General features: G+C 34.5%; 1 protein-coding gene across 1 annotated transcript in view; it reads right to left on the minus strand.

Annotated features, from left to right (window-relative positions):
* CUNH12orf40 (chromosome unknown C12orf40 homolog) overlaps positions 1–12,984 on the minus strand; it is a 99,681-nt gene that overhangs the window by 78,189 nt on the left and 8,508 nt on the right. The window contains exon 2 of the mRNA XM_007943184.2: positions 2,281–2,320. Within this exon, the coding sequence (XP_007941375.2) occupies positions 2,281–2,320 (40 nt within the window). The remainder of the gene's footprint in view (positions 1–2,280; positions 2,321–12,984) is intronic.

Genomic DNA, 12,984 nt, shown 5'->3' on the forward strand with positions numbered 1-12,984 from the left:
GCAAATTCTTCTGCTAATTGGGGTTTAGTCCAATTCTGTATCCTTCCCTTCAAGGCAAGGGGTCCACGATTATCTTCTGTGTCTGTGTTAATTGGTTTCCCTTTTCTTTGTTGAAGAGGTTCTGTGCAATCCTTCTGCCTAGTCCGCCATCTTGCCGGAACTCCTCTATCACCCTCTTCTTGTGGAAGCTTAAGTATTACCATGACACTGGACACATTTCAGTGGTGCTTCCAGATAAGATGAACTAGGAAAAAAAGCCTGGTGATGTACTCCTGAAAATCAGCCAATGAAAATCCTATAGATGCCATTAACCAATCATGAGAATAGCTCAGGACCATGGGATCCTGATCACGGGATCAGGCCATTAATAACAATAACAACATGCTATTGTTAGATATAGTTTTAGGCACAGGGGATACAGCATGAACAAAACTGATGAGATTCATATTCTCATTGAAGATTATATTTTAACAGGAGGAGGGGAAAGAATAAACAAATAAATTAACAAGAAAATATCAGATTATGAATGAGTGGCAAATTTTTTTTTTTTTTTTTTTTAAGGTTGTGGTAGGCTAGAGAATAATTGGAGGGTAAGGAGCTATTTAGAAGCAGTGAAAGCAGAGAAAGCCAATCTGAGAAGGAAATACATAAATGGAGACCCAAATGTTGACAAGTCAGCCATACAATTATCTTCAGGGAGAATATTCCAGACAAAGAGAACAAGAGTGGCAGAAAGAAGGTTGGTGCAGCTGACATACAATGAAAAATAGCTCAAGTAGTCAGAAATATGGTAAGAGAAGCAAGCAGGGTGTCAGTCCTTCAGGCCCTTATAGGCTCTATAGTTACACTGGATTTTATTTTAAAAGCAACGGAAAGCAATTGAAACTTTTAAGCAGGGAGATGATAAAGAATTCTCAAGGCACAATTTGAAAAAGGCAAGCAAACTAACTGAAAAATGGACAACCCACTTGAAAAAGGGCATTACAAAAGAGAAAACCTGAATGAACTTCATTAGTAATCAAGGAAATAGAACTTAAAATTATAATGAGGCACCATTTCACTGAACTGTCTCGCCTTTCATAATAACCATTCCTTTGTTTTTCTTTCTAATTTTACTTTGAAAAAAAAAAAGCAAATTCACTGCCATCAAGTTGATTCTGACTCACAGCAACCCCCTTTGGGTTTCCGAAGTGGGAAGCAGATTACCCAGTCTTCTTTCCATGGAGTGGCTGGTAGGTTTGAACCACCAACCTTCTGGTTAGCAGTCAAATGCCTTAGGCACTATGCCACCAGAGTTCCTTACTCTTACTTTGAATATATCCTTAATTGATACATTGTTTTTTCTGTTTTGTACACTTTTTGAAAATAGAACCTTAATTGTTTATATTCTGTGAGTTACTTCTACTCAACATTATGTTTCTGAGATTCATCAACATTGATTACATGTAGTTAGTACATTGTCATTACTGTACTATTACTTGGATACACCACAATTTGTTTATCCATTCTACAGATTTGGGTCATTCCTTTGCTTCCCCTTCGTCCCTTCCCTTCTTTTTCCTTCTTTTGCTAGTCTTTTTTTTTTTTTTTTTCTCTTCCTGTTTTGCTGTTCAATACCAATGAGTCAAGCAATCTTGTATATGTCTCAAAGTACACATATGCAAGAATTTCTCAGATATATACTGCTCAGTTTTAAGGTATGCATATGCTCAACTTTACTATTTAATGCAATAATAATAAAAAAAAACTTTAAAGAAATGTAAATAGAAGACAGGCTATGTGGTCATTATAGAACTCTAGGCAATAAATGATGATGATCTGAATTAAGGTGCTAATACTACAGGCAGTGGTTAGATTTGGAATGTATTTTGAAAATAAAAAGATAACAATAATCCACAATGATTCTTAAAGTGGCCTAAACAAAACAGTTGGCCAATCAAGCTATCTACAAAGATGGAGAAGACAAAAAAGAAGGTGGTCGTTCAGTTTCATGTAAGTGAATTTATTACTTTTGGGAAAAGTCTTCAGTAGATGACTGTTCTCATAAAATCAATACCAAAACCAGAACCAAATTCACTGTCATCAAGTGAGTTCCAACTCACAGCAACCCCCATTGGGTTTCCAGGACTATAAATCTTTACAGAAGCAGACTGCCTCATCTTTCTTTTGTGGAGTGGCTGGTAGGTTCAAACCACCCACCTTTTGTTTAGTAGCCAAATGCCTTAACCAATAAACCAGAGCTCCTTAAGACTAACATAAATAAAAATATTTTTTCCTTACCTTTTGCTTTCTCTTTTCCTGTTTGATTAAAACCCTAGTCCTGAGAAGAAAAGCAGGATAAAAAATATAATGATTAAAGAAGTGGTTTCTAAAACTGCCATTGCTAAATTTAAGACTGGGAATTAAAATCTAAAAGTGTAGTGATAATTAGATTATTTTATGAAAAGAATTATGAAAATGTTCTTAAATGATGTTGCATAAAACTATCTTAGGAAATTCAACATCTAATAAAAAATTCTATTCTATAATGAAATAATTAAACAGAAAATAAATCCAAATTATGAAGTTAAAATAAATAAAAAGAAATTAATGTATTTGATACAAGAGATATTTCTGAAACATTCTCCTATGATAGATGTTCTTGGCCAGCACTTCTGTTTTCTTTGTCCTTCTTTGCATTACAGAATTCCACTGAAATCAATAGTGAATAGGGAGAGGAAGGTAGAAATCTATTTAAGACTTCAGAAAATGTTAAGTTTATTATTAGAACCACTTCAGTTACATTAATATATCAGCTATATGTACTTGGAATCTCATACCTTTATTTAAAAAAAAAAAAAAAAACAGAAAAAAACCTGGTCATTATGGATGTGCTTCATAGCTACAAACCTTATGCCAAATACAGCATTACTCAATGACAGTGCAGTATTTAATGATTACAAAACATTTGCTCTATTAATAATAGTGGAAAGCTATTAAACATTCATGAAAACATAAGCAGATTTGTATAATATATCTTTCAGATATGCATGAAACTATGACTTCAAATTCAAAATTTGTAAAAGAATTTTAAGTAAAACTGACAAAATATATCTTAGCTATATGATATTATATAATAGTAATATAAAAATTAATTGCCAGTAATAAGTATTATGTATTTTGCATCCATACTAAATACTTTAGATACTATACATGTATAAATCCATTTAATCTCCACAGCAACTCTATAAGGTAGGTTCTATTTCTATGCCCATTTTACTAATTAGGAAACTAAAGCACAGAGTTTAAGTAACTTGCCCAAGGTCACACTGCTAATTAGTAGTCAGGATTCAAACCAAGGAAGTCTGGTTTTAGACTTTTTAACTACTACATTAGTTACAAAATGTATGTCTACTGAGAACTAACAAAATTGCTCATTTTACCCAAACAGCGAAGGTTTGCATGTTGCTATGAAGAGGTTTCAGGGGGTCTTCCACACTAAAAGGAGCTCTGGTGGCGAAGTGTTGAAGGCATTTGACTGCTAACCAGAAGGCTGGCGGTTCAAATCCACCAACCACTCCTTGGACGGAAGATTGGGCTATCTACTTCTGAAGTGACACTGCCTAGGAAACCCAAGGAGGGTTCACTATGAGTCAGATCCAACTCAACAGCAGTGAGTTTGGTTTGTTTTATGGTTCCACGCTAAAACAAACTGGGAAGAAATGTCTGATGATAAACTTCTAAAGATCAGCCAATGAAAACCACATGGATCACAATGGTCTAATCTGTAACCTATCATGCAGACAGCACAGGACACAGAATATTTTGTTCTGTTATATAGAAGGCGCCACAAGTCAGGGGCCAACTCAATGGCCACTAATAACCGCTACTATCAGATAAAAAATGGCATTTAACCTCAATTTAAAGAAATTCTACAGCCTGGCCCCAACTTAGCTTTCAGTTTTCTTTTCCATTCTTTCACCTCATGTACTTCAACACACCAGCCAAATGAAAGTATATGTTCTTCTCTATTTTATGGGCACTTCTTCCACCATACCGTCATAATCAACTTTTAATACCATCAAGATCACATTGAAAAGCTAATGTCTTCATAAAGTTTATGTGCATTTTATAAACAATAATAGAGTCTCTAACTTAAATTACCAGAAAATTTATGGGTGGAGAAGGTGGGATGAGGCTCACCTTTTTAATATGTTCATATGTAATTATTATGTTAGTCTAGAAAAATAAATGTTTAAAGCAATATATTGAGAGTATTTTGAAAAGATACTCTCAATCATCTCTTTCAATAAAAGTTTGAATGAACAATATTGCCATTGTGCATACACACATCAAAGAAAATCAGCAGGTCATAACCTCTTCATAGAACACTCTACAACTTTTCAATTCTGAGTAGTAAAAATGTATATATATGTTACATTATTCTTTGTTAAGAAAGAGGGAGAGATGAATATAAGGGAGGGAAAATTCAATTAATATCACTGAAGTATACACTTAAAAATAGTTTCAGTGGCAAACTTTGCTATATATATATATATATATATATATATCATATACACAAAAAAAAATTCAACTAGTTCCATGATGCCAAAGAGTTGCTACCATATTGGGAACGGTAGTTTAAATGTGTTAGATATTTTATTATTCTGATGGAAAAAATAAGAACATTTCCTGGCATGAAGCTACTTCAAGAGAACTTATCTAATAAAAAGAAATATAATTAAGAAGGAGTAGTATAAGACTTATACAAACAAACTACAAGAAAAAGAAAAGGTAAAGGAAAAACAAAAGTTTGAGAATATGCCAAGAAAATAACAGTCCATCAGAAAGAATGAAAATTATGATCAAAATTTGGCATCAAATTACTGAACTTGAAGCTATCACTAACTATAGACATGAGACAAATGAAGTGATCCCAGAGCTCAGGCAAAAAAGGACAAGGCTACCACAGGAACTGAAATACAAGTACCAGTCCTGAGGAAAATAAAATGCAGTACAATAATAATAAAAAAAAAAAGCATGGACAAAAATGACAGACAATAACATCCAAATGAAATGTTAAAAACATAACGAGCATGTACAATTTTACACGTAAGATGCAGGAGATATTGAAATTGCATTGGTAATTAAATACTAGTGGAATGATGTATATCCCTTTCATTGTCAATTATTCTTAAATTGTTCTTTCTTTGTTTTTCTTTTAGTTTGTAGTTTGCTGATTGGTTTAGTGTCTTAGAGACATGGCACCATGAAAAAGAAACTGTTTTCAGAATAAGATCTTATAATATCTTAACTGTAATGGTTACAAGTAGAAAATAAAAGTTAACAGAATAACAATAAATGAAAGAGTGTATTATGTACTGTATTAAATTTATATTTATGTTAATTTGATATATTTATATTAATATGTATTTAAATTTATATTAACCTAAACCATAATAATCTAACACTGTTAGGTAGCAGACTTATTAAGATTCAGGAGAGTAACTAGCCTAGAAAAAGTACTTACATTGGCTTTCCCAAAACAAAAGCAGATTGACTTGATGTGTTAGGAATAGTAATGATATACGTTAGAATTTTGTCTTTCAGTTACATTTATTGTTTATAACAAAATTTTTAGAAATGTATGATGGATTATAAGGATAAGGTATTGAAATAAAACCTGCCAAATCAATAAAACAGAAAATCATGTAATATTTGGAATAAAAAGCTGAATTTAAGTAAGTTCTGCTCAGAGTCTGACTTTTTATGGCATTTTCACACAGAAAGCATTGTTCCACAGCTACAGGCTATAACCATAAGCAAGAACAGCCATCTCCTGAGTCACAAAATAGAAGAAATTTTAGAATGTGAACACAGATGCATATTTCAGGTTATTTACATTAATTTATTATTAATTAAGAAAGAAAAAAATATATAGTAATAGTACTGTTCCTAAAATGTTGAAATGCTCTTGAAGTATTTAACATATTTTCATCACTTTTATTAAACTAATATATGGATTAAATGGCAACTCATAGCTAAAAACTTGGAAGTTTTCCACACAAAACTTCTTAGAAGTTATGTGATTTACACTTAAAATTTAACAAGCAGTATTTTAAATACAAACAGAAAAGAAAGAAAAAGCTAACTAAACTAAGAGGTTTTTTTTTTTTTTCTGTATATAAATCTTTAAAGTTTTAATTATTCACAAACAGAAAAAGGGTAGGCAATGAACTAAGACAATTACAAAGCTTCAATGGGTAAATAATAAGTCTTATTAGCTTGTTCCTATTCAAACAGATGTGTCAGTTTTACATACTAGAATGTTATATATTTCAGGATGATGAGCATGGAAAACTTGCCAGATACAATTCAAAGGATCAAATTCTTCATTTCTTTGTTTGGAGTTCTGGTGGTGTAGTGCCTAAGGCATTTGACTGCTAACCAAAAGGCTGGCGTTTCAAACCCCCCAGCCACTCCTCAGAAGAAAGGTTGGACAATCTACTTAGCTAGTGATCCCACCTTGGAAACCCAAGGAGGGGTCACTATGAGTCGGATCCAACTCCAGGGCAGTGAGGTTTTTTTTTTTTTTTTTTTTTAAATTCTTCATTACCAAAACTTAAGTTAGAAGCATTTCCACCAACTGGATCAACCTTAATATTACCAACTATACTGAAAAATCAATTACTGACAAACACACCTAAAAATAAAAACTACCATTTATCAAATGCCCAGAAAAACTGGTACCTCTTCACTTATTATCCAAATAAGACACTTGTGAATGTAAATGGGAAGCTAAAATTATATATATATATATATATATATATATATATTTTTTTTTTTTTAATATGTGGCCACCAAACACATGAGATGTTCAACATCATTGGCCATCAAAGACATAGAAATCAAAACCATAAGGTGATACCATTTTGCATCCATTAGGATGGCTAAGAATAAAAAAACAGAACTGGAAAATAACAATTGTTGATGGACATGTGGGGAAAATGGAATGCTTATCTGTTGCTAATGAGAATGAAAAATGGTACAGCCATTGTGGAAAATAGTGTAGCAGATCTTCAGAAAACTAAAAATAGAACTACCATATGGCCCAGCAATTCTACTGCTAGTAATATACCCAAGTCATAGTACTGTTCCTAAAATGTTGAAATATTCTTGAAGCATTTAATATATTTTCATCACTTTTATTAAACTAATACATGGATTAATTGGCAATTCATAACTAAAAACTTTTTGCCTACCCTTTTTCTTTATGTTGAGGTGTAATCCATACTTCAGACCATAGTCCTTAATCTTCAACAGTAAGTACTTCAAGTCAACACTTTCAGCAAGCAAGGCTGTGTCGTCTGCATATCACAGTGTTAATGAGTCTTCCTCCAATCCTGATGCCACATTCTTCTTCATATAGTCCAGCTTCTCAGAGTATTTGCTCAGCATACACATTGAGTAATTATGGTGAAAGGATAGAACCCTGACACACTCCCTTCCTGATTGTAAATCATGCAATGTCCCCTTGTTCTGTTCAAACAACAGCCTCCTGCATGAGGTTCCTCATGCATGAGGACAATGAAATGTTCTGGAATTCCCATTCTTCTCATTGCTATCCATAATATGTTATGATCCACATAGTTGAATGCTTCTGCATAGTCAATAAAACACAGGTAAATATATTCCTGGTATTCTTTCCTTTCAGCCAAGATCTATCTGACATCAGCAATGATATCCCTCATCCCACATCCTCTTCTGAATCCAACTTGCATTTCTGGAAGTTCCATGTCAATATATTGCTGCAACCGTTTGTGAATTATCTACAGCAAAATTTTACTTGCATGTGATATTGATATTGTTTGATAATTTCCAAATTCAGTGAGAATCACCTTTCTTTTGAAAGGGTACAAATACGAATCCCTTCCATTCTTTGGTAGTTGTCTTCAAAATTTTTTAGCATAGACAAGTAAGTACCTCAAGTGCAGCATCTGTTTGCTGAAACATCTCAATTGGTATCCCATCAATTCCTGGAGCCTTGTTTTTTTTGCTAATTCCTTCAGTGCAGTTTTGACTTCTTCCTTCAATACCATCAGTTCTTGATGATATGCCACCTCTTGAAATGGATGAACATCGGCCAATTCTTTTTTGTACAGTGATTCTGTGTATTTCTTCTATCTGCTTTTGATATTTCCTGCATCATTCAATATTTTGCCCATAGAATCTTTCAATATTGCAACTCAATATTGAAAGATTTTTAATAAGAAAAATTTTAATAAGAAAAAAATTTTCCTCACTTCCTTCAGCTTGAGAAATGCCAAGTGTGTTCTTCCCTTTTGGTTTTCTAACTCCAAGTCATTGCACGTTTCATTATAATAATTGGCTTTGTCTTCTCAAGCTGCTCTTTGAAATCTTCCATTCAGTTCTTTTATCTTGTCATTTCTTCTACTTGCATTAGCTACTCTCCATCAAAGAGCAAGTTTCAGAGTCTCTTCTGACATCTATTTTGGTCTTTTCTTCCTTTCCTGTCTTTTTAACAACCTTTTGCTTTCTTCATGGATGATGTTCGTGATGTCATCCCACAATTCCTCTGGTTTTCAGTCACTGGTGTTCAATGCATCAAATCTATTCTTGAGATGGTCTCTAAATCAGGTAGGATATAATCAAAGTCATATTTCTACTCTCAGGACTTGTTTTAATTGTCTTCAGCTTCAGCTTGAACTTGAATTGGAGCAGTTGATGGTCTGTTACACAGTTAGCTCCTGGCCTTGTTATGGCTGTAAATACTGAGCTTCTCCATCACCTTTTTCCACAGATGTAGTCGATCTGCATCCTGTGTATTCCGTCTGGTGAAGTCCACCTGTACAACTGCCATTTATGTTGTTGTAAAAAGGTATTGGCAATGAATAAGTCGTTGGTCTTGCAAAATTCTATCATGCAATCTCCAGTGTCATTTCTATCACCACGGCCATATTTTTCAGTTACTAATGATTCTTCTTTGTTTCCAACTTTTGCATTCTAATCACCAGTAATAATCAATGTATCTTGATTGCATGCTTCGTCAATTTCAGACTGCAGAAGTTGGTAAAAATCTTCAAATTCATTGTCTTTTTTTTGGTGGTTGGTGCATACAGTTGAATAATAGTAGTCCATTTCAGCTCACGTTCCAATTATTCATGGATGTTTGCAGCTGTTTCTTCTAATTTTGAGTTGTGCCACATTGGCAAATGGAGGTCCCAAAAGCTTTGCTCCATCTATGTAATTTAGATCAACTCTATTTTGAGGAGGTAGCTCTCCACCATCATATTTTGAGTATCTTCAGACATGTGGGGCTCATCTTCCAGCACTTTATCAGACAATGTTTCAAGGCTATTCATAAAGTCTTCCAGTAATATATCAAACAGTGTTTCACTGCTATTCATAAGGTTATCAGTGGCCAGTTCTTTGAGAAGTGGATAGCCCTTTCCTTCTTCTGAGTCTGTCTTAGTCTGGAAGCTCCACAGAAAACATTTTGAATCCAATGTATGAAGTATGAATTTAGGAAAATTGGAAGTTGTCAAAAATGAAATGGAATGCATAAAGACCAGTATCCTAGGCATTAGTGAGCTGAAATGGACTTGTTGGGGCCATTTTAAATCAGACAAACACATGGTCTATTATGTGAGAATGACAAATTGAAATGGTGTGGCATTTATCATCACAAAGAATGTCTCAAGATCTATCCTGAAATACAACTGGAATCACAGGAATCTGATTGACTACATATGTGGAAAGAGGTGATGGAGAAGCTCAATATCTTTACTCAAAACAAGGCCAGGAGCTGACTGTTTAGCAGACATTCAACTGCTCAAATACAAGTTCAAGCTGAAGTGTAAGACAATTAAAACAAGTCCAGGAGAGCCAAAATATGACCTTGAGTATATCCCACCTGAATTTAGAGACCATCTAAAGAATAGATTTGTGGCATTGAACACCAGTGACCAAAAACCAGATGAATTGTGCAATGATATCAAGAACATCATACATGAAGAAATCAAAGTGTCATTAAAAAGACAGGAAAGGAAGAAAAGATCAAAATGGATGTCACAAGAGACTCTGAAACTTGCCCTTGAAGAGACTGTAGCTAAAGCAAATGGAAGAAATGGCAAGATAAAAAATAAAAGAGCTGAACAGAAGATTTCAAAGAGCAGTTGTAGAAGACAAAATGTCAATTATTATAATGAAATGTGCAAAGACATGGAGTTAAATAAAAAAACCAAAAGGGAAAAACATACTCAGCATTTCTCAAGATGAATGAACTAAGGAAAAAATTCAACCCTTGAGTTGCAATATTGAAAGATTCTATGGGCAAAATGTTGAATGATACAGGAAATATGAAAAAAAAAAAAAGATGGAAGAAATGTACAAAAAAGAACTGGTCAATGTTTATTCATTTCAAGGGGTGGCATATGATCAAGAACCAATGATACTGAAGGAAGAAGTTGAAGCTGCACTGAAGGAAATGATGAAAAACAAGGTGGAATTTACAGAATACCCATTGAGACATTTCAGCAAATGATGCCACGCTGGAGGCACTTACTTGTCTATGCCAAGAAATTTGGAAGATAACCACCTGATGAAGTGACTGGAAAAGATCCATATTTGCACCCATTCTGAAGAAAGGTGATCCAACATGTGGAAATTATCAAACAATGTAATTAATATCACACAGAAGTAAAATTTTGCTGAAGATAATTAAAAACGGTTGCAGCAGTACATTGACCAGGAATTTCCAGAAGTGCAAGCTGGATTCAGAAGATGTGGAATGAAGGAGATCATTGCTGATGTCAGATGGATCTTGGCTGAAAGCAAAGTATACCAGAAAGATGTTTACTTGTGTTTTACTGACTATGCAGAAGCATTCAACTATCTGGATCCTAACAAATTATGAATAACACTGAAAAGAATGGCAATTCCAGAACACTTCATTGTGCTCATAAGGAACCTGTATATGAGGCTGTCATTTGAACAGAACAAGGGGATACTGCACAGTTTAAAATCAGGAGGGAAGTGTGTCAGGGTTGTATCCTTTCACCATAATTATTCAACGTGGATGCTGAACAAATACTCTGAGAAGCTGGATTATATGAAGAAGAATATGGAATCAGGCAACACAACTTTGCTTACTGAAAGTGAAGATGACTTGAAGCATGCACTGACAAAGATTAAAGACTACAGTCTGAAGTATAGATTGCACCTCAATATAAAGAAAATGAAAATCCTCAGAACTGGATCAATAAGCAGCAGCATGATAAATGGAGAAAAGATTGAAGTTGGCAAAGATTTCATATTACTTGGATCCACAATCAGCACCAATGGAAGTAGCAGTCAAGAAATCAGATGACATAGTGCATTGGGCAAATGTGTTGCAAAAGACCTCTTTAAAGTGAAGAGCAAAGCTGTGTCTTTGAAGACTAAGGTGTGCCTAACTCAAGCCATAGTATTTTCAATTGCCTCATATGCATAGAAAAGCTGGAAAATAAAGCTCTAGTAGCATAGTGCCTAAGGCATTTGACTGCTAACCAGAAAGCTGGTGGTTCAAATCCACCAGCCAGTCCTCAGAAGGCAGGCTGGACAATCTACTTCTGTAGTGATACCACCTCAGAAACCCAAGGCAGGGTCGTGAGTTGGATACGACTCTATGGCAGTGGGTTTGGTTTGGTTTTTTTAGAAGAAGAGTTGATGCTTTTGAGTTGTAGTGTTGGCAAAGAATACTGAAAATACCATGGACTGTCAGAAGAACTAACACATCTGTCCTGGAGGAAGTGCAGATGGAATGCTACTTGGAAGTGAGAATGATCAGACTTCATCTCACCTATTGTGGTCATGTTGTCAGAAGGGGCCATTCCCTGGAGAAGGATATCATGCTTTGTAAAGTGGAGGGTCAGAGAAAAAGGGGAAGGCCCTTAATGAGATGGACAGACACAGTGGTTACAACGATGGGCTCAGGTATAGTAAGGATTGTGAGGCTGGCACAGGACTGGGCAGTGTTTCGTTCTGTTGTATATAGTGTCACTATGAGTCAGAGCTGACTAGACAGCACCTAAAAGCAACAATAACAACAGATGTTAATATACTTGGTAAACTCAAAACTAATCTGTGAAATGGAGGATACCACCTTTTTTTTTTTTTTTTGTATTTAAATATTTAGCCTAAACATTTTCAGCAGTACTCTTTCTTACTCCATTCAGAGTACTTTCTTATTTTTCACAAAGCAACTTGAGAAATAAGGAATCTCTGATTCTTTTAACTGTTTCTCCAAATTTAGATGCTGTAAAACTGTTGTTAGCTGTTACTGAGTTGGCTCCAACTCATGGAGGTACACACTTCTTAGAACAATGAACCATGTGCAATCAAAAGGGTAGCATTTGCCCAGGAAAAAAGCTCAAAAGGCAGCCAGGTATAGGAAAGAAGGATAAATGGAAACAGTAAACACAGGGAAGAAGGGAGAAGAGTGTTCCATACATTGTGGAGATTGATTGTAGTGAATGTCACAAAACAAAATGTATATGAATTGTTCAATGGAAAACCAGTTTTCTCTGTAAATTTCTACCCAAATCGCAATAATAAGTTTTTTTTTTTTTAAATTAAATCTTCTAAAAAATAGAATCTTAAAAAAACTTGTTTTCAATAATTAAAATTCACTAAGTCGGGGCCGACTCGACGGCAAATAACAACAACAACAACAAGAGCTTAAACAGCTGATTTTCTTTTCTTTTTTGCTGTTCCATTTATGGACCACTTTGAATAAAGATTTCCAATTTTTTTTTTTTTAATTTTATTGTGATTCGGGTGAAAGTTTACAGAGCAAATTCATTGTTCATACAGCAGTTCACATACTTTGTCTCATGACATTGACTGCAATTTCCCACAATGCAACAGCTTTCATCACACTTGTTCCCTATATTACCTCTTCCTGTGTCCTTCCCTCCCATGTACTTCCACACCCCCCCCAAACTG

The sequence above is a fragment of the Orycteropus afer genome, unplaced genomic scaffold, assembly GCF_000298275.1.
Source record: "Orycteropus afer afer isolate SDZICR_OR568_19922 unplaced genomic scaffold, OryAfe1.0 scaffold00100, whole genome shotgun sequence".
Lineage (NCBI taxonomy): Eukaryota > Metazoa > Chordata > Mammalia > Tubulidentata > Orycteropodidae > Orycteropus > Orycteropus afer.